At 35.5% G+C, this 23,624-nt stretch overlaps 2 protein-coding genes across 2 annotated transcripts; both read right to left on the bottom strand.

The window, feature by feature from the left end:
- LOC104723544 (putative pectinesterase/pectinesterase inhibitor 43) lies at positions 18,198-20,904 on the bottom strand. Its single transcript, XM_010441924.1, has 4 exons — positions 20,202-20,904; positions 19,273-19,990; positions 18,723-19,107; positions 18,198-18,631 (listed from the first exon to the last, which is right to left on the bottom strand). Exons 1-4 carry the CDS (start codon positions 20,871-20,873, stop codon positions 18,331-18,333), a joined length of 2,076 nt encoding a protein of 691 aa, XP_010440226.1. The 5' UTR covers positions 20,874-20,904; the 3' UTR covers positions 18,198-18,330.
- On the bottom strand, positions 21,484-22,276 carry LOC104723543. Its single transcript, XM_010441923.2, has one exon. The coding sequence runs from the start codon at positions 22,207-22,209 to the stop codon at positions 21,796-21,798; it is 414 nt and encodes a 137-aa protein (XP_010440225.1). The 5' UTR covers positions 22,210-22,276; the 3' UTR covers positions 21,484-21,795.

Below are 23,624 nucleotides of genomic sequence, written 5' to 3'. Positions count from 1 at the left end.
GATCCTAGGAAGAGGGTTCTTGTTCTTCACAGTGACCCGGTTCAAACCTCTGTAGTCAATTCACAGCCGGAAACTCTCATCCTTCTTCTTGACAAATAACACCGGCGCTCCTCACGGTGATACACTAGGACAGATGAATCTCTTACTCAACAAATCCTCTAGCTGCTTTTTCAGCTCTGCCATCTCTGCTGGAGCCATTTTGTAAGGATCCTTGGATAACGGCGTCGTCCCCGGTTCCAGTTCAATCGTGAAAGGATCTGACCGAGATGGTGGTAATCCCTACAATGACTGAAACATGTCCTCAAATTCCTCAACAACCTGAATACCGCTAACCGTAGACTTCCCCACTGACTCTGGCATTGATATAGTAACCAAATAAGCCTCACGACCCTTCTCGATCATCTTCCCAGCCTGAATGGCCGATATCACGAGACTCTCCGACGTCGGTCTGATACCCTGAAAGACCAACTTCCCTCCTGGACGCTCAAACTCCACTCTACCCTGATGGCAATCTAAATGCACCAAATGCCGATGCAACCAATCCATCCCGAGAATAACATCATACAACTCCACTAGACTGATAAGAAAATCCGCTGGCCACGACTCTCCTGTGATCTGAATATCAATTCCTCTGGCTCGTCCAATAACCCTCAGAAACTTGCCTCTCGCAACTCTGACAACTCCTGAACGCTCTCCAGAATCCCCTCTGATTCCCGCGCTCTCTGCACACTCCAGAGTAATGAAGCTATGAGAAGCTCCAGAATCAAACATAACGTGGTACTTAAACCCGCCCACCAACAAGGTCCCTACACAAACCTCATTTGTTGAGAACCTAACACGTTATCACATGAAAACAGAAAATCTGAACCTACTGAAATTCACAAAGTTTAAGTACCAGAAATTATATCTGTAATCGCCCCGGCACTGGTTCCACGAGTCTCTGCAGTCGTGTAAACCTGTGGCGCCTGCTCAATCCGTGCAACCTGCTGCCCTCCCGGCTGCACCTGCTGCAACGCTGCCACTGCCACCAGCTGCAACTTGGGACACAAGGGCCTGATGTGCCCTGGCTCCTTACAATGATAGCATACATTAGCCGCTGCCGCCGGATCACTTCTTTTGGGACAACTAGCAATCTTGTGATCCTTGCTCCCACACTTGAAACAACTCGCACCACTCGGCGTCTGCATAGCCTCCCACCTCCTCTTGGTTCCCTGCGCAGGCTTGCCGCTCTTGCTAGAACCTCCATGATGCTGAGCCTTACTAGGCTGAACTGCTAGACTAATCGCCACTGACTGTGCCCGGATATCCTCCTCAATCTCTGCCGCAGTCTCAACCAGCTCTGCATGCATAGCATAGCTCCGCCCTCTACAATGAACCCTCAAGTCGTCACGTAGGGCCCCCATAAACCTCCTGATATGAGCCTCCTCAGACTCCATAGCCCAACCCCCATAACATAGAAGTCGACTGAACTCTAAGTCCAGCTCCCGCACTGACCGCGTCCCCTGAGATTACTGAAGGAACTGCACCTCCAACCGGTCCAGTGCCTCTCTCGGAAAGTACTTGTGGTTGAACTCCCCCACGAAGTCAACCCAAGTCATCTCCCTATGCACTCTCCTAGCAGCCACTGATCTTCACCACACCTCAGCATCACCAATCAAGTGGTGGACCCCTATGTCCATCCAAAACTCCTCAGGACATCTTAGAGTGCGAAAGTTACGTTCCACACTCATCCTCCACACATTTGCAGTAGTAGGGTCTGTACCACCCGAAAACCATGCAGTATTAATGCCATGCATCTCCTTGAGCATAGACAATTAAAGAATATGCCCTCTCACATCCGCAGCCACTGGCTGCCGCTCCTCCGCCACCACTGGTGGCACTACCTGAGCCGGAGTCGGTACCACTACTGGTAACCGCTCCAACACTTGTGCTAACAAGCCCGCAAGATCAACACCAGGGACTCCACCCATTGGGATTCCCACACCCGGAACCCTAACATCACCGGCCACTGGAGCATCAACACCGCCCCCTCCGGCCACACTCATGGAATCTTCCAGGACATCCTGCGACTCGCCAACACCCTCAGCTGTCACACTCTGGTCCGCAGTCTCACTAACCTCTGGGACTCTGCCCCTACGACGACCACGTCCTCGTCCATGACCACGTCCGCGTCCTCGACCACGACCAGCAACAGCACCCCCTCTAACCATCTGCACTACCATGAATATAAGGCTAAGCACACAATTAACATAACACAAAAACATAAACTCACCGTGGAATCGCACTGTAGGCTCGAAGAGGATGTTCTAGGAATCAATGCCACACACAGTTGACTAACTCACACAATCAATCAAGATATGCAATCCCAAACATCTACAACACAAAGCCTAGTGAACCCAAACCTAGAACCATAAGGGCTCTGATACCAAATTAAAACGACCCGACCCGTTTTTTTAAATAATAATAATAATAATAATAATAATAAATAAACTACAACTAGTGGTCCCATATCCACTAGCCACCTAACCACAATCACAACTAACAGCGGAATAACAATTACCAATAACCCATAAATATCCAATAGTAAATAACCAATATTAAACCATAACAATAATCCAATAATCAATCATCAGGAAACATGAAACCAGCAACCTAACAATGTTCTAATGACCCAACTCTAGCAACCTAGCAATGCCAGACAACATCCAATCGAGTCCCTAGAACATCCTCCTCTTCATTGCCTTGATTCCACGATCACACTTTGCCTTTACCTGCACCACAAACACATATTGAGATGCATGTGTGTAACTGAGGAAGGGTGTCGACCGACTCCAAGTGGTGTCGACCGACACTGACACGTGCTCGACAAAACCCGAAACCCTAGTGGTGTCGACCGACACCTCCATATGGTGTCGATCGACACTCGCTAAAGTTGTCGAGCCATCCTCGCGTTGGTGTCGACCGACACCCTAACTGGTGTTGATCGACACAAATGCCGAGCATCGATTCCCTTCGATCAAAAACTTCGAATCTCGCCTCCAAGCTCCTCCAATATGCTCCAAGCATTCCCAGAAGCAAAACCCAGCCACAACAGTCACGAAACAATCACATAAGCACAAAATCACAAAAAGCTAGAGATCTTAGCTTAGATAAGCCATGTTCATGCACTCACCTCTCTGCAGGAAGATTCTGACAAACACTGACGAAAACCACACTCCCAGCAACCTTCTAGCTTCTTCCTAGTTTCAAATCTCCCAAGAAAAGCCAACCAATCTCTCAAAAATCACCAAAAAGCTCAAGAACACACTTTCTCTTTGTTTTCTCTCAAAGCGGCGTGAGACAAAAACATAACACGACCCTAGGACGTTTTTGCCCTTTTAAACCTCGGTTCAATGGTTTCCTTAAACCAAACCGGTCCAAATCGATAATTAAATCGAACTGGTTAAACCAGAAATCACTGGTGTCGATCGACACCCTCCCCCAAAACGCACAGTTTTAGTTTGCGGGTGTTACACTTTTACAATATTATAATATGTTAAATTAATTTTTAGAATTTTTATTTTAGGTTTGGGTTTTCTATTTTACATTTAGTATATAGTTTTGAGGGGTTGGGATTTAGATCTGGAGTTTAGGGTTTAGAATTTAGTTATTTTATCCATAGAAAAAGGATATTTTAGAAAATAGACAACATGAAAAGGTATTTTTAAAAAGTGACATAAGAAAATGGTATTTTTGAAGGTATGATTATGTTTTTTAAGAATTCTAAAATAATAAAATGTTCATTCTAACTTTCATAAAATATAGAGAAAAAATTAAGAATATGTTTCCTAACATTTTCGGAGGTTGGTGCCGACCGACATCAAGGGGGTGTCGCTCGACACCATATTGTTTTAAGGTTGTCGGTTTTGTTCGTTCTCCGGTTTTGTGTGGTTTAGTGGTTTTGGAGAAACCCTTAAGTTCCCTATAAAACCTCAACACCATATTTTTTAGTGCTGTTGGAGCAGTCTCATGACTTAGAAGAAGAGGAGAAAGTTGTGGGTGCTCTCTTGGAAGGGATGAGAAAGAAGATGGTTTGGGAGCATAAGAGAGAAGAAGGGAGATCAATCTTCTTCATGTGTAAGGGGAAGGATGGGAGATTGGTGGTGGATTGGGAGACACAAGGAGGCTTTCTCATGGCTGTAATCCAAGTAAGTTGTGTTGTTTTAGTGTTAGATCGATTATAGAATCGATGGTTGTGGCGAATTAGGGATTTACAGCGAGAAGCAGCTTGAAGAGAGGTTCGGATAGTGATTTATGGGTTGGTGTCGTTCGATGCTATTGTGGTGTCGGTCGACACCAACACCTGCAGATGGACTGCGCGGACTGGTTTGAGATGACTACTTCGGGGAAACTTTTGGAAGATGAAACGGAGTCCGATTTGGCTGAAATTTGGTGGGACGCTTCGTGGTGCTATAAGCTTCATATCCAACGGTGGGTTTCTGAAAAGGACGGTTTGTTTGTGTTTTAATCAAATGTTTGTATTGTGGTCTGGCGTAGACGCATTTGTGGTAAGGTAGGGGTGTCGAGCGACACCAGCATATTGTTGTGTGTTTGGGTCCTAGGAGGACAGCTGGAGTTAGGTTTGGATGAGGGGAGATCGATGGAAGTGCTACTGGGCGTCAGTGTCGACTGACACTAGGAGAGTGTCAATCGACACCATGTGTGTTGGTTTGCAAGTAGTGAGATGAGTGACGACGAGGTGGAGGTGTCATTTGACACTAGAGGATTTGATAGTGAATTGGAGTATTCGTGGGGTTTGGGGTGTATTTGTGGGAGTAAAGCACCCCTCTCTTTCTCTCTATTGTCAACTCTTAGCTTTTTTTTGTGTGAGAGAAGTTTAGGTGTCAGGCATGCGCTCCAGGTGTCTTACTAAAATTAGTGTGAATTTACGGAAAAACGGCTTTTTCATACCTCCACAATAGTCTTGTGTTGAATTTATACATTTGATTTCAAAGTTAGGGTACGAAATTCAAATATCTATCAACATAATGTATGTTTACGCCAGATCAATAGTCAAATGTATAAATTCAACACAAGACTATTGTGGAGGTATGAAAAAGCCGTTTTTCCGTGAATTTACTTAGATGTTCATTTATGTATCAACATTCAGTTACGAATATTACAAAATAAATAATATATATATATATATAGATACTGATTTTTGTCAACATATACATAACAATTTTGAACTAATAATTATGATGTACCTAAGTATGAAAGCCTTGAACCTCAAGCTTTCTTTTTATCAAACAACAACTAAATGATGGATTATGTATATTTTGTTTTATATTTTTAGTTATAAAATTAACATATAAAAATGATGTTATAATTAAAATTTTAAAATCCAAAACTTAATTAAGATCTTCTAGAATGTATCATCCTAAAAAAATATCAATCAAACATGCACAAAAAGAGTGAAGTAAGTCAACGTTTGTGTCTTTAAAAAACTTGAAGTAAAGCACCTCTCTCTCTCACACACACACTCTCTCCCTCTCCCTCTCTCTCTCTCTCTCCCTCTCTCTCTCTCTCTCTCCCCCTCTCTCTCTCTATTGTCAACTCGAACTCTTAGCTTTTTTTTTGGTGTGAGAGAAGTTTAGATGTCAGGCATGCGCTCCGAGTGTCTTACTAAAATTAGTGTGAATTTACTTAGATGTTCATTTATGTATCAAATATCAGTTACGACTGTTACAAAATAAATAATATCTATATATAGATACTGATTTTTGTCAACATAGTCTTAAAACTTTTGAAATAATAATTATGATGTACCCATATATTAAAGTGTGTCTTTAAAAAACTTGAAGTAAGACACCCCTCTCTCTCTCTCTCACTCGCCATACTGAAACCACCATCACCATCATCTTCCTTCACTTCTCTTCATTCACCCAACACTCCAAACCCCAAACCTAACAAAACAATGAGTTTTCGCAACCCGAATCCAGTGAGCACATCGATTACCGATTCAGATCCTATAAGTGTTGTCATAAACAGAAAAATCATACTCACCGCCACAATCATCTTATTCATTATCCTTTTTAGGATCTTTCTTCACCGTTACTCTCACCGCTCCAATCTCACTCGTCACGTCGCCGACTCTTCCACCACTGCCGTCGTCACCACTCACGGTGGCCTTAACCCTTTTGTCATCAAATCTCGTATTGAATTCACATTCTCTACCGCAACCGCACAAACTGCTACGGAATGTGGGGTTTGCCTCTCAGAGCTCGAGGATAATGAAATATGTTGGGTTTTGCCAAACTGCAACTATACGTTTCACATTGACTTTACTGATATGTGGTTTCATTCTCATTCCACGTGTCCTCTCTGCCGATCACTCGTGGAGCCTTTCGTCGGAGGAGTTAAAATGATGGCAAAGAAGTCTCGATCTCCCGGTGAGGACCGACGTTCATGACCTGATTTGTTGAACGTGTGTTTATTGTGACTGCCACGTGGACTTATATCAATGGTCTCAATTTATGTATGTTCTTTCTTTTTCTTATATTATTAGACTTTTTAGGAGTTTAAGATGCATCCAAGTAAAAGAAAATACTTTCTCGATTTCTTCTAAGACATATTAATTACTCTAGTTACGAGATCTAGTTTTGACGCATTAAACGTTTGCTTTGTTTGTCAACACATTTTTCAATGTCTCTTGTACAGAAGTGATAATGCATGGTTCTATCAACATAGATTTTTTTGGTTGATTAGTAGTAATGAATTAGTATCTCCTAAACGAGTAGATAGCACTTGTATAGATTTTTTTGGTTGATTAGTAGTAATCAATTAGTATCTTCATCAAAACGATTCAAAAACACATATTTATGACATTATAAGTATGCTCGTCTATTTTTCATAATTGTTGTTAATTTCTTTTGATTTTTTTAAATCTAATATATATAAGGGGTAGTTTAGGAATAGTTGACATTTATTTATAAAATGCATAAATAGACAAATGTTTAAATATTTATCCTTTATTTCTAATATTTCTTTAAACTATTAGATGAATAGTAACAATTTTTTTTATATTTATTAGAAATCTAAGTATAGTAAAACAAACCAAAACAATTTCTCCATTAATGTTTATGCATTGGAGATATTCATTTGTTGGTGCGATAGAAGTTTAGGTCTAGGGTATGCGCTCCGGATGTTACACCTAAAAGCGCTAAGATGCATGTCATGCACCTAATCTTTCCTTCACTTGTATTCTTTTATATTGTTTAGTCTTAGCTTTTTATTGGTGCGATAGAAAAGTTTTGGTGTCTTAAAAAACGTGAAGCAAAACACCTCTCTCTCTCTCTCACCAACAAAAAGTTTATGAATAGTTGACATTTATTCATAAAATGCTTAATTATTTATCTTTCATTTCTAAGTTTTTCTTTAAACTATTAGATGAATAGTAACAAAAGTTTTTTGATATAAGTTCTATTAGAAATCTAAGCAAGTAAAACAAACCAAAATAATCTCTCCATTAATGTTTATGCATCGGAGATATTTATTTGTTGGTGCAAGAGAAGTTTAGGTGTAGGGTATTCGCTCTGGGTGTTACACCTAAAAGCGCTAAGGTGTATACCATGCACCTAATCTTTCGTTCATTTGTATTCTTTTATATTCTCTAGTCTTAGTTTTTTGTTGGTACAAGAGAAGTTTAGATGCACGACATGCGTTCCGGGTGTCTCGCTAAAATCAGTGTGAATTTTCTGTGATATTCATTTATGTATCAAATCTCATTTACGACGGTTACAAAATAAAAAATATCAATATATAGACGTTGATTTTTCTCAACATAGACATATAAATTTTAAATAAATAATTTTGACAACCCTTATTATTAGGATGCACCTAAACATTATAGCCTTACCCCAAGCCTTCTTTTTATCAATCAACAAATAAATGATGAATCATGTATATTTTATTTTATATTTTTAGTTTTAAGAATAATTGAAAGTTATATAAAAAATGATGTAGCAATTTAAATTTTAAAATACAAAACTTAATTAAAGTCTTATAGAATGTAGCATTCTCAAAAAAAATATCAACCAAACAAGGACAAAAAAGCGAAGTGAGTCCACATTGGTGTCTTAAAAGAATGTGAAGCAAAACACCTCTCTCTCGCTAAAATCAATGTGAATTTACTGTGATATTCATTTATGTATCAAATATCAATTACCACGGTTACAAAATATAGAATTTTAATATATAGACGTTGATTTTTGTCAACATAGACATATAAATTTTAAATAAATAATTTTGACAACCCTTATTATTAGGATGCACCTAAACATTATAGTATTACCCCAAGCCTTCTTTTTATCAATCAACAAATAAATAATGAATCATGTATATTTTATTTATTTTTTTTGTTTTAAGATTAATTGAAAGTTATATAAAAAATGATTTAACAATTAAAAATTTAAAATACAAAACTTAATTAAAGTCTTATAGAATGTAGCATCTCAAAAAAATATCAACCAAACAAGGACAAAAAGTAAACACCTCTCTCTCTCTCTCTATCTATTGTCAACTCTGAGCTTTTTTTTGGTGTGAGAGAAGTTTAGGTGTTAGGCATGCGCTCCAAGTGTCCTACCAAAATTAGTGTGAATTTACTTAGATATTCATTTATGTATCAAATATCAGTTACGACTCTTACAAAATAAATAATATCTATATATAGATACTGATTTTTGTCAACATAGACTTAAAAATTTCGAAAAAATAATTATGATGTACCTATATATTAAAGCCTTGAACCTCAAGCTTTCTTTTTATCAATCAACGACTAAATGATGGATTATATATATTTTATTTTATATTTTTAGTTATAAAATTAATTGAAACTTATATAAAAAATGATGATATAATTAAAATTTTAAAATCCAAAACTTAATTAAGGAATTCTAGAATGTAGCATCCTCAAAAAAATATCAATCAAACATGCAAAAAAGAGTGAAGTAAGTCAACGTTTGTGTATTTAAAAAACTTGAAGTAAGACACCCCTCTCTCTCTCTCACGCTCTCTCACTCGCCATACTAAAACCACCATCACTATCATCTTCCTTCACTTCTCTTCATTCACCCAACACTCCAAACCCCAAACCCAAAACAATGAGTTTTCGCAACCCGAATCGAGTGAGCACATCTAGTACCGATTCGGATCCTATAAGTTTTGTCATAAACAGCAAAATCATACTCACCGCCACAATCATCTTATTCATTATCCTTTTATTATCTTTCTTATCCGTTACTCTCACGGCTCCAATCTCAGTCGTCATGTCGCCGACTCTTCCACCACCGCCATCGTCACCACTCACGGTGGCCTTAACCATTCCGTTATCAAATCTCTTACTGAATTCACATTCTCTACCGCAACCGCACAAACTGCTACGGAATGTGGGGTTTGCCTCTCAGAGCTCGAGGATAACGAAATATGTCGGGTTTTGCCAAACTGCAACCATACGTTTCACATTGACTGTATTGATATGTGGTTTCATTCTCATTCCACGTGTCCTCTCTGCCGATCACTCGTGGAGCCTTTCGTCGGAGGAGTTAAAATGATGGCAGAGGAAGTCTCGGTCTCCCGGTGAGGACCGACGTTCATGACCTGATTTGTTGAACGTGTGTTTATTGTGACTGCCACGTGGACGTATATCAATGGTCTCAATTTATGTATGTTCTTTCTTTTTCTTATATTATTAGACTTTTTAGGAGTTTAAGATGCATGCAAGTAAAAGAAAATACTTTCTCGATTTCTTCTAAGACATATTAATTACTCTAGTTACGAGATCTAGTTTTGACGCATTAAACGTTTGCTTTGCTTGTCAACACATTTTTCAATGTCTCTTGTACAGAAGTGATAATGCATGGTTCTATCTACATAGATTTTTTTGGTTGATTAGTAATAATGATTTAGTATCTCCTAAACGAGTAGATAGCACTTGTATAGATTTTTTTGGTTGATTAGTAGTAATCAATTAGTATCTCCATCAAATTTATTTCACCAAAACGATTCAAAAACACATATTTATGACATTATAAGTATGCTCGTCTATTTTTCATAATTGTTGTTAATTTCTTTTGTTTTTTTTAAAAAAATGTAATATATATAAGGGGTAGTTTAGGAATAGTTGACATTTATTTATAAAATGCATAAATTGACAAATGTTTAAATATTTATCCTTTATTTCTAATTTTTCTTTAAACTATTAGATGAATAGTAACAGATCTATTTTGATATTTATTAGAAATCTAAGTAATGTAAAACAAACCAAAATAATTTCTCCATTAATGTTTATGCATTGGAGATATTCATTTGTTGGTGCGAGAGATGTTTAGGTCTAGGGTATGTGCTCCGCATGTTACACCTAAAAGCGCTAAGGTGCATGTCATGCACCTAATCTTTCCTTCACTTATATTCTTTTATATTGTTTAGTCTTAGCTTTTTATTGGTGAGAAAGAGAAGTTTTGGTGTCTTAAAAAACGTGAAGCAAAACACCTCTCTCTCTTTCTCTCACCAACAAAAAGTTTAGGAATAGTTGACATTTATTCATAAAATGCATAAATGGACAAATGCTTAAATATTTATCTTTCATTTCTAAGTTTTTCTTTAAACTATTAGATGAATAGTAAAAAAAAGTTTATTGATATAAGTTCTATTAGAAATCTAAGCAAGTAAAACAAACCAAAATAATCTCTCCATTAATGTTTATGCATCGGAGATATTCATTTGTTGGTGCGAGAGAAGTTTAGGTGTAGGGTATTTCGCTCCGGGTGTTACACCTAAAAGCGCTAAGGTGTATACCATGCACCTAATCTTTCGTTCATTTATATTCTTTTATATTCTCTAGTCTTAGCTTTTTGTTGGTACAAGAGAAGTTTAGATGCACGGCATGCGCTCCGGGTGTCTCGCTAAAATCAGTGTGAATTTTCTGTGATATTCATTTATGTATCAAATCTCATTTACGACGGTTACAAAATAAAAAATATCAATATATAGACGTTGATTTTTCTCAACATAGACATATAAATTTTAAATAAATAATTTTGACAACCCTTATTATTAGGATGCACCTAAACATTATAGCCTTACCCCAAGCCTTCTTTTTATCAATCAACAAATAAATGATGAATCATGTATATTTTATTTTATAGTTTTAGTTTTAAGAATAATTGAAAGTTATATAAAAAATGATGTAACAATTAAAATTTTAAAATACAAAACTTAATTAAAGTCTTATAGAATGTAGCATTCTCAAAAAAATATTAACCAAACAAGGACAAAAAAGTGAAGTGAGTTAACGTTGGTGTCTTAAAAGAATGTGAAGCAAAACACCTCTCTCTCGCTGAAATCAATGTGAATTTACTGTGATATTCATTTCTGTATCAAATATCAATTACGACGGTTACAAAATAAAGAATATCAATATATAGACGTTGATTTTTGTCAACATAGACATATAACTTTTAAACTAATAATTTTGACAACCCTTATTATTAGGATGCACCTAAACATTATAGCCTTACCCCCAAGCCTTCTTTTTATCAATCAACAAATAAATGATGAATCATGTATATTTATTTTATATTTTTAGTTTTAAGATTAATTGAAAGTTATATAAAAAATGATTTAACAATTAAAAATTAAAAATACAAAACTTAATTAAAGTCTTATAGAATGTAGCATCTCAAACAAATATCAATCAAACAAGGACAAAAAGTGAACACCTCTCTCTCTCTCTCTCTCTCTCTCTCTCTATTGTCAACTCTTAGCTTTTTTTTTTTTGGTGTGAGAGAAGTTTAGGTGTCAGGCATGCGCTCCGAGTGTCTTACCAAAATTAGTGTGAATTTACTTAGATGTTCATTTATGTATCAAATATATGTTACGACTGTTACAAAATAAATAATATCTATATATAGATACTGATTTTTGTCAACATAGACTTAAAAATTTCGAAAAAATAATTATGATGTACCTATATATTAAAGCCTTGAACCTCAAGCTTTCTTTTTATCAATCAACGACTAAATGGATTATATATATTTGATTTTATATTTTTAGTTATAAAATTAATTGAAACTTATATAAAATGATGATATAATGAAAATTTTAAAATCCAAAACTTAATTAAGGAATTCTAGAATGTAGCATCCTCAAAAAAATATCAATCAAACATGCAAAAAATAGTGACGTAAGTCAACATTTGTGTCTTTAAAAAACTTGAAGTAAGACACCACTCTCTCTCTCTCTCTCACTCTCTCTCACTCGCCATACTAAAACCACCATCACTATCATCTTCCTTCACTTCTCTTCATTCACCCAACACTCCAAACCCCAAACCCAAAACAATGAGTTTTCGCAACCCGAATCCAGTGAGCACATCCAGTACCGATTCGGATCCTATAAGTTTTGTCATAAACAGCAAAATCATACTCACCGCCACAATCATCTTATTCATTATCCTTTTTATTATCTTTCTTCACCGTTACTCTCACCGCTCCAACCTCAGTCGTCACGTCGCCGATTCTTCCACCACCACCTTCGTCACCACTCACGGTGGCCTTAACCCTTCCGTCATCAAATCTCTTACTGAATTCACATTCTCTACCGCAACTGCACAAACTGCTACGGAATGTGGGGTTTGCCTCTCAGAGCTCGAGGATAACGAAATATGTCGGGTTTTGCCAAACTGCAACCATACGTTTCACATTGACTGTATTGATATGTGGTTTCATTCTCATTCCACGTGTCCTCTCTGCCGATCACTCGTGGAGCCTTTCGCCGGAGGAGTTAAATCGATGGCAGAGGAAGTCTCAGTCTCCCGGTGAGGACCAACGTTCATGACCTAATTTGTTGAACGTGTGTTTATTGTGACTGCCACGTGGACGTATATCAATGGTCTCAATTTATGTATGTTCTTTTTTTTTTCTTATATTATTAGACTTTTTAGGAGTATAAAATGCATGCAAGTTAAAGAAAATACTTTCTCGATTTCTTCTAAAACATATTAACTACTCTAGTTACGAGATCTAGTTTTGACGCATTAAACGTTTGCTTTGCTTGTCAACACATTTTTCAATGTGTCTTGTACAGAAGTGATAATGCATGGTTCTATCTACATAGATTTTTTTGGTTGATTAGTAATAATGAATTAGTATCTCCTAAACGAGTAGATAGCACTTGTATAGATTTTTTGGTTGATTAGTAGTAATCAATTAGTATCTCCATCAAAATTTTTCCATCAAAACAATTCAAAAACACATATTTATGACATTATAAGTATGCTCGTCTATTTTTCATAATTGTATTATCACTTGGACGTATATCAATGGTCTCAATTTATGTATGTTCTTTTTTTTCTTATATTATTAGACTTTTTAGAAGTTTAAGATGCATGCAAGTTAAAGAAAATAATTTCTCGATTTCTTCTAAAACATATTAATTACTCTAGTTACGAGATCTAGTTTTGATGCATTAAACGTTTGCTTTGCTTGTCAACACATTTTTCAATGTCTCTTGTACAGAAGTGATAATGCATGGTTCTATCTACATAGATTTTTTTGGTTATTTAGTAATAATGAATTAGTATCTCCTAAACGAGTAGATAACACTTGTATAGATTTTTTTGGTTGATTAGTAGTAATCAATTAGTATCTCCATCAAAAAATTTCCATCAAAACAATTCAAAAACACATATTTATGACATTATAAGTATGCTCGTCTTTTTTTCATAATTGTTTTTAATTTCTTTTAAATTTTTTTTGAAAATCTAATATATAAGTGTTAGTTTAGGAATAGTTGACATTTATTTATAAAATGCATAAATTGACAAATGTTTAAATATTTATCCTTTATTTCTAATTTTTCTTTAAACTATTAGATGAATAGTAACAGATCTATTTTCATATTTATTAGAAATCTAAGTAAAGTAAAACAAGCGAAAACAATTTCTCCATTAATGTTTATGCATTAGAGATATTTATTTTTTTGGTGCGAGAGAAGTTTAGGTCTAGGGTATGCGCTCCGGATGTTACACCTAAAAGCGCTAAGGTGCATGTTATGCAAATAATCTTTCCTTCACTTGTATTCTTTTATATTGTTTAGTCTTAGCTTTTTATTGGTGGGAAAGAGAAGTTTTGGTGTCTTAAAAAAACGTGAAGCAAAACACCTCCTCTCTCTCTCACCAACAAAAAGTTTATGAATAGTTGACATTTATTCATAAAATGCATAAATGGACAAATGTTTAAATATTTATCTCATTTCTAAGTTTTTCTTTAAACTATTAGATGAATAGTAACAAAAGTTTTTTGATATAAGTTTTATTAAAAATCTAAGCAAGTAAAACAAACCAAAATAATCTCTCCATTAATGTTTATGCATCGGAGATATTCATTTGTTGGTGCGAGAGAAGTTTAGGTGCAGGGTATTCGCTCCGGGTGTTACACCTAAAGCGCTAAGGTGTATACCATGCACCTAATCTTTCGTTCATTTGTATTATTTCATATTCTCTTGTCTTAGCTTTTTGTTGGTGCAAGAGAAGTTTAGATGCACGGCATGCGCTCCGGGTGTCTCGCTAAACTCAGTGTGAATTTACTGTGATATTCATTTATGTATCAAATCTCAATTAGGACGGTTACAAAATAAAGAATATCAATATATAGACGTTGATTTTTGTCAACATAGACATATAAATTTTAAATAAATAATTTTGACAACCATTATTATTACGATGCACCTAAACATTATAGTCTTACTCCAAGCTTTCTATTTATCAATCAACAAATAAATGATGAATGATGTATATTTTATTTTATATTTTTAGTTTTAAGATTAATTGAAAGTTATAAAAAAATGATGTAACAATTAAAAATTTAAAATACAAAACTTAATTAAAGTCTTATAGAATGTAGGATCCTCAAAAAAATATCAACCAAACAAGGATAAAAAGTGAACACCTCTCTCTCTCTCTCTCTCCATTGTCAGCTCTTACCTTTTTTGGTGTGAGAGAAGTTTAGGTGTTGGGCATTCGCTCCGGGTATCTTACTAAAATTATTGTGAATTTACTTAGGTGGAGGTATTGAATTAGATATTTTAAAAGATTTTGGAAGATTTTTAAAATCACTTATTATTCAAGTAGTAATTTCAATTTATTTTCTGAAATCCTATGTTATTCAACTTGGGATTTTTGTAGAATCATTTAGAATCATATACAATCACTTGTTATTCAATATACAATTTATGAAAATCATATCAAATCCATTGTTATTCAAAAATTAACAAATTATTTGTAAAATACTTCAGAAACAGATGAATTGGTTAAATAATTTATCATCATCGATCCTCTATGTTCTTCAATTTCGGAAGAACGGCGGACATGGTCTGTATCGTTTTGTTCTTCAGATTGCACATATGACGATAGATTCAGTTATTAGAAAGCTTGTGGAAAGGGAAATGGAAGCTGGGCTTGTGAGGAGAGTTTTCAGAGATGTGTAGAAACAATTACGATGGTATGGTACGAGCTAGTACAAATTGGTTAAGGGTCTGCTTTGGAGATTCTATTCAATCAATGACATGAAATAGGAAAGTAAGTTTCTGCTGTGGAAAATCATTGTGATTGTCAAGAGAGGAGTGGATGATTAAAAGAACGAAGAAGGAGAAGATGATGATGAAAACCTTCTCGGCCTTCTCCTTGAGCTCTTCAGCCATTGCCATAACTCCATAGCTGTTCTTCTTGTTAATTATCATCATCGGCGGCGGCGGCGATGTCATCCACCACCTGGTAGAGCATCCCAACGACGACAATGGTGAAGAAGAAGACTCACACCAACTAACAATGCCCATGAACATCAACTGCTTGATGATTGTGTATTTTTTTTCAATTGTTGCTACATGAAGAAGAAGACTCACTAGTAACGTCTGTTTTTTAACAACAGTTTCTCCAATCATCAACTTCACTTCTTCAGGATTAAGAAAACCTTCTCGGCTTTCTCTATTATGTAACATAATTTATGTTCATAAACTTGTCGATGATTGTGTATTGTTTTCACTTTTCACTATCTTTTAAAATCTCACCAAATCTCTCCAAAAAACCATTGAAATTCTTTTTAAAATCACAACAAATATTATGAAAATCCACCAAAATCATTAGATATCCTTCAAAGTCTCTCAAAATCTAAAATTTACCAAATCTTGTAAAATCCCTAATCAATACCCCCTCAGATGTTCATTTATGTATTAAATATCAGTTACCACTGTTACAAAATAATTAATATCTTTATATAGATACTGGTTTTTGTCAACATAGACATAAAATTTTTGAAATAATAATTATGATGTACCAATATATTAATGCCTTGAACCTCAAGCTTTCTTTTTATCAATCAACAACTAAATGATGAATTATGTATATTTTACTTTATATTTTTAGTTATAAAATTAATTGAAACTTATATAAAAAAATGATGTTATAATTAAAATTTTAAAATGAAAAACTTAATTAAGGTCTTCTAGAATGTAGTATCCTCAAAAAAACATCAATCAAACATGCACAAAAAAAGTGAAGTAAGTCAACATTTGTGTTTTTAAAAAACTTGAAGTAAAGTACCCCTCTCTCTCTCACTCTCTCTCACTCGCCATACTAAAACCACCACCATCATCATCTTCCTTCACTTCTCTTCATTCACCCAACACTCCAAACCCCAAACCCAAAACAATGAGTTTTCGCAATCCGAATCCAGTGAGCAAATCCAATACCGATTCGGATCCTATAAGTTCTGCAGCCAAGTTGGTTTTCCCCTCTAAGTGACACCCTAAACCCGAGTTCGATTCCCCAATACCACACTAAAAAAATTGTTTTTTTCCATTTCAACTGTTTAAAAAAAAATTTTGACCCCCACTCCCCCCCCCAAAAAAAAATTTCCTGGGTCTATATGAATTACCCAAGTTCGATTCCCCAATACCACACTAAAAATTTCCCAAGTTGGTCCGCCATTGTATCTACGTGAATTAGTTAGTAATCAGCAAGGGCGGATCCATGTTACTGTAAAACGGGGCAGTTGCCACTGTCAAAATTTTAGAATGTAGAGCTATTTATTACAATTTTAATTTATGCGCTTGCTAAAAATATATTCAATGCCCCTGTTAATTTATTTATTTTACTCATATTTGACTTTTGTGTTAGTAAAGCACTAAAGCCTAATTTCATGTAATAATATATATAAGCTCATTTAGTTGGTAAAAATGTATTACAAACTCATTTCTTTTTATTACATTACAAACTTAAAATTAAACGTGAGACATGCATGACTCTTCAGCTTCCTTTCTCTCTATCAAAGGCAAAATATCATCTTTTGATAATTTTCTTCTATGTTATTGTTTTATTTATTACGTGGATCAATCTTAGTAGAAATAAAATAAAATTCTAATAAAATTGACGTCAAGTGGTTATTTTTATTTTTATTTCAGGTTTTTTGTATTTTTTAGCTTCTCAAGTCAGAAATTTTGGTAAAGAGTTGGTATTATGTATAGTATGTTTATAAGATATAATTTTTAAATATTTTATTTCGTTTTTATAATTTAAAATTGTTACCACTAGTAAAATTATTTTCTAAATCCGCCACTGGTAATCAGTTAGTATCTCCTAAGATCTTACATAATATTTTATGCAGGTAAGCATAACAATTTTTTTGTTTTTTAATGAATCCAATTTATTTTTCTCATAACAAAATGAAAATTTTTGAAATTTGTGAAGGTCAACTGACCCCTTTTCATGTGAATAGGTCCGTCCAAGCGAGTAGATAACACTTTTCTCTAGTAGTAGAACTTTCTATATAAAAGTTTTAGTTATAAAGCTTGATTAATAAAATAAGAAAGAAACAGAGTTTGCGCTTAGAAAGCCAATTAGAAAATAAGTTTAACCAAATGTTTTTCGTTTGTGATAGACTTTGATCAACGAACGGTAGGGTTTGGTCAATCTAATGATTTACAATAAAATTCCGAATTTACGGTCACCTAACCATTACTTTCTAGATCTATCGTGTCGACGTCGGAACACCACACGTGGAAGATTCATACAGTTTAATAAATTTGTAGCATCGAATAATAAAATTAAAAAAAAAAACATTTTCAATAAATACAAATATAAAAAACACTATTTTTATTGTCACCTATATTATATACTTTCCCACCCAAAAAAAATTATATACAAATCTTGTTTCTCCAGATTTATATACACTACCAAACACAATTACAGAAACCACTTTACCATAAGAAAGAGTGAGATGATATAATGACATGTATGGCTCAGTTAGCATTGTAAGGTATACGCGTTTGTGGGATCCATGTGTTGCCACGTAAAAAATTCCCTGGAGCGAACTCCCTTGCGTCTCTAGGAGAGATCCGTCGGATACCTCTCCACTTAACCCGGCGAGCTTGACCCGAACCACGACCTCTGTTGCGGTACTCAGTGTAGTACAACGTGTTGAGTGCAAACGTCTCGTTCCATTTCAACCAACCTTCTGGGTCTATCACATCATCAATCTCTGTGTTCATTATGATTGTCCTCGAATACTCTTTCCATGGCCGTCCCAAAAATGCTCTGTTCCTGTATATACATATAGGTCCATATAAACAACGGTTATTTAATTAAAATCATATATGGTTAGAGCACTTGACTAAATATTAATAATAGTTACTTGGCTTTGACGGGAAGATATGACGCATCACCGATTATACGACTATTGTGGATAACAATTCCTGTCGTCTCACGCCGGTCTTTTCGTCCTTGGGCTGTGACGATACATTGTTGGTTATCCATGGGACGACGGATGACAAATACGCAGTTCTGAAAAACTGCCTTAGCATCACCAAAGATGAAATCAATGGTGCCTGAGATGCGGCAGTCACGGTAGAATTGACGATGGGTATGGACGTAAAGTGTGTCTTGGTAACCATTCATATGACAGTTGAAGAACACGGCAAAATCGGCCGAAACTCGAAGTGCGACTGCTTGATGGCGTGCTGCTCCTGCCGTGTTCTCGAACCCTACGTCCTTTGCCATGAAATAGTCCCCATTCACCGCTTCAAACACCATCAAAAATATATATATAAGAATCAACTCATTCACCTACTTACTACGAATTATTTTTTTAAAACGAAAGTTTATAAACCTTTTTGATAGTTTAGATTAGATCAATAATAGATAAATTATATTAACACCTATGTAAAATGTTATATATAATTTACCAACGGTGGCAGTGCGGAAGGTGCCAACTCGGTTTGGTAAGAAGGCAATGTCTCCAGTGATAATCGTCTTGGTTGGTCCGTCTCCGACAAACATGACGTTAAGCATTTTTTTGGTTACCTCTACTTTTTCCTTGTAGACACCTTGCTTTATGTGAATCACGAACTTCCTTTTGTTTTGCATTGGTACCATTGCCAATGCTTGTGCGATTGTCTTGAACTTACCACTCCCATCCTTTGCAACAACAACGTTCGCTCTGATTCCATTTGTAGGTCTACGTGCAAGAAGCCTCCGCGAATGCAGTGTCACCCATGGTGGGAACTCTCCTTCCTCTGATAAGTGTCGATCGTTTGGAGAATCAAATTTTCTAAGGGTATTTAATTTTCGAAGAGGATCCAACGGTCGAATTATGGAAGAATCTGAATTTTGAGGAGGACCTAATGGTTCATTCTCGGTAGAAGTCGATTTTTGAGGAAGTTTCTCGGAAGAATCCACTGGTTGATTCTCGGCTGATGTCGATTTTTGAGGAGAAGTTTGAGAAGATTCCAACGGCCGAGTCTCGGAAGAATCTAACGGTCTGTTATTTGATGGTGGATTCTCAGAAGAGTCCATTGTTGCTGGAGTATTTTCAGAATCCAAACTTGGAGGCGGATCTTGGGAAGAACCCAACGATTCGTCTTGCGAAGAACGCGAACCCAAAATGCCGGGTCTACCCCTTGACTGTTGGAGACATAAAAATCCAGTGTGTATCAGTATAACACATTTGTAGGAAAAATAAGTTAAAGAAAGTTATAAAACCCAACTCTATATTTTTTTTAATTCAAAGTTTTTATTTATTAAAAATAAAATGTAACCGAAAACCATTGAACTAAAAGAATGATATTGGAAATAAAGGTGGTTATATGATAAAGTGTGACGTGAATGTACGTACCCCAAGAAATGGAATTGGAATACGGAAAGCCTTCAATAAATTATCAAGATTTGAGGCAATCGCTAGTCCATTGCTAGTGAGATGCTGCCCTTTCCTCAGGACTCTCTCCATCATCATGGCCGCTTCGCTATCGATCCCTTCAAATCCATCAATGCACGTCTGTTGGTATGTGATTGATCCGCTAAGCCACACACAAAGATCCTCAACAAATTCTGGCAATCTAGTGAACAAAAATCCCCTAAATCTATCCCTTGTTTTTCGAAGATCATCAATTGCATCATCCATTAGCTCTCGACAAGTATTAAGTGCCTCCCTTGTGTGCATATCCGCATCCGCTCTTTTCTTTAGATCAATCAACCCCCTGTCGATTCCACTTCGAATCGACAAGATAGCCAGGTCGAACGCACCTCTTATTAGACTTCTTGGATCAGGCGACCTCACAGTTGCGAGACCCGATGTGCAATCTTCTTTGTAATCGGTGGAGGCACATATAATACTCACTGCAGTCTTTGTTATCACCAGCTTGCTTTCACGGTGAATCTCTTCTGTTTTTCTACTCGGGATGCTGCCATCATCGGCCTCCACACTTATGACCATTCCTATAATGAGACCCGCAACGCCTAACAAGACATACGTCTTCATCTTGCTTGAATAATTCCATCCATTCCACATTCTTTCTTTTTTTCGTTTTGGTTTTTTTGGGATTTTTTAGAATATCAATTGCTAAATCTGAGTTGGTTTCCAAGTCCTACTTATATGTGGAAGAAGGGAGGAAAGTCACATATTTACCGTTAAAAAAACATGAGGCAGTAATTAGATTCTCAAAAAGATTTGAAATTTGTTTCCAGTGGTTTTTGCTTTACTTGCGGGGAAATTAAATATCCTTTTTTTACCATTGGAGGTGATTAATCACAAAATATATTGGATGTATAAAACATATCTTCAATTTTTTCCTTAGTTACTTTCTAAAATCCGGAGTACTACTTTACTTCTATTTTTTTATTGTCACACAAAGCTCTTTTCACCTCATATTCAAAAAAGTTATTTAGGGTTTGAGAAACAAAAAATAAAAGAGAACGTCCACGAAAACAAGATAATACAGTTATGGTAAAACTAACTAAAAGTAATTAAATGTAGGATGTAACGACATGATTAATCAACTAAATATGTCGTGTAATATGTGTTTTCATGATTTACTCTGTAACGCCTACGAAAACAATATAATAGCGCATATGCAAAGCCGCTCTATGATTAAGTAAAAGGAATATGAAAAGATATTCCCTTAGAAAATGTGTCAAATATTTAAGTTTTTAATACTTGCTTATTTATGCATACAAAAAATAGAGACACATTACACATGTATACATAGCACGATCACATTTTACATTACATAAGCTTCACCATAAACCAATTCTAAATACATAACAGACACACACACACTTGGATGTGATCTAAAGCTTATTTCAAGTCAAAACCCCTTACAACAAGCTTTCGCATCTGTGTCGGTCTGCACATTCCAAAGCAGAGATAGAAATTATCACACTTAATTACAAACTCACCATGCATCTTCAACATAACTTGAGGTTTACACCACTTATTTACGAAATTGCTTTATAAGCACCCCTCCATAGAGTTGGGCAGCCTCGTCGCAGTTAATAACTCGTCCTTTGGGCCTCTCAAACCGGTTGGGATTGCCAACAAAAGGACGGGCACCACCGAAGTATTGAATATGAGCAGTCGGGTGAGAGACAACAGGTTCTTTCATAGTTGACTCAGGTGAGTACATATAAAGAGCTCGACTACAACTAATAGTAGTAATACTAGTCGCCTCTTTTACGGTATAAGCTTTTGGACCACTATATTTGTAAGCATTTTGGCTAAAACGAGAAGGGAACTCGTCTTTAGGATCATATGGTTTAGTGGTTTGTTTAGGGGGCTTACCATACACCTTATCAACCATTTCAAAAGCCTTTTGAGCAATCCTTGTATTCCTATCGTTTTGAGCCATTGCCACTGAAGCACAAAGAAGAGAAGAGAGGAGTTTTGTAATTAGTGTATTATCCTCGTTTCTTTGCTTTTAGTTGATAAGGAAAAGAAGGCCAATGCCGTTTATATAGAACCAATATACTCTTTTTAACAAGAGCATTTCGTTACTTTTCTATCCACTTGTATTTTCTTATGAACACTCGTTTTATTTTATTTTTTATTTTTTTTTTGGTAAGAAAACACTCGTTTTCTTTTATTATATCCAGTATTTAATATGATGTTGTAAGTTCTAATATATTCCTTGTGAATAATATCTATCGATACGTGTAATCATCACAAAAGATGGAATCAAATTTAAATAATAATTCATATCAAAGAATTTAAATAATCATTATTCCCTCAATAATGTATATCTCCTCCAAAGGCCATGGGCGGTGCGACGGTCTCCCCTATCCGTTCTTTTCATTCCCATATATTTAGATATTTAACATATCATGATAAATTTATCAAGATTAAGTATGCATATTAGTTAGGACAAAATACACTATTTGAACTCAATTTTAATGACCATCGCTCTATAATTAAGAAATGGTTTGTTTCATTTGTTCTTTGTAATCATTTTTATATGAACTGACCATGGTTCTCCCTGAGGGAAATTTTTTCAAAACCATATATCAAAGTCTGCCGAAAATAAAATAATTAAAAATACATAAATTATAGAGAAATATCCTATAATAGCATTTTTCTAAGTTTTTCTTCTAACATTAGCACACATGCTCAAATTTTCCAAAACTAATATTTATATATTGAAATTATTATTTAATTTAAACAACAAAATTCATTTTCTCTAAAACAAAACTCACGAATTTTAGATCTCAAAGCTCCGATGAAGTTTGCGGTGAAGATTCCAAAAGTTTGTAATCTTTATTTTCGATCTCAGATCTTTTCGATTAATTGCCAAATCGATCGATTGATTCTAATACAATAAAAATCCACATCAAAAGAATCTTCATCACCAGATTTCGATCGAAGATCGAATTTTAATTAAACTAAACGGTGCTTCCGTCGTCTACATAGTGAGTGTGGCGGAGGAGAGTCTTCCAGCTACAATTACGGCGGATGAACGGGAGAAAGTATCGACGGTTCTGTTTGATATGGATGGTATCTTTGTAATAGTGAGAAACTTTTTAGACGTGTTGCCATATATGTTTTTGCTGAGATGGGAGTTGAAGTCATTGTAGATGATTTCATTCCTCTTACGGGAACAGGTAAAAAATCTTTGGCAAATCAATTTGTGAATCTGTTTTCATGTTAATGTGTGTTTAGATTGATTTTGTTGATTTCTTGGGTTGGGCACTGCAGAGCTGAAGCCATGTTTTTAGGAGGTGTTGCTTCAGTCAAAGGAGTATAAGGATTTGCTACAGATGCAGCTACAAA

Source organism: Camelina sativa, chromosome 11 (genome assembly GCF_000633955.1).
Source record: "Camelina sativa cultivar DH55 chromosome 11, Cs, whole genome shotgun sequence".
NCBI classification, from domain to species: Eukaryota; Viridiplantae; Streptophyta; class Magnoliopsida; order Brassicales; family Brassicaceae; genus Camelina; species Camelina sativa.
The sequence above is the reverse complement of the archived record's forward strand: the minus strand, read 5'-3'. Positions and strand labels throughout refer to the sequence as shown.

Bases quoted from the DNA above. Each gene is read 5' to 3' on its own strand.
- LOC104723544 (XM_010441924.1), bottom strand. From the start codon at position 20,873: ATGTGGAATGGATGGAATTATTCAAGCAAGATGAAGACGTATGTCTTG. The intron at 19,108-19,272 runs GTAAATTATATA...TGGTGTTTGAAG, and splicing joins CTTCCGCACTGCCACCGTTG to CGGTGAATGGGGACTATTTC. The intron at 18,632-18,722 runs GTAACTATTATT...ATGTATATACAG, and splicing joins TATCTTCCCGTCAAAGCCAA to GAACAGAGCATTTTTGGGAC.
- LOC104723543 (XM_010441923.2), bottom strand. From the start codon at position 22,209: ATGGCTCAAAACGATAGGAATACAAGGATTGCTCAAAAGGCTTTTGAA.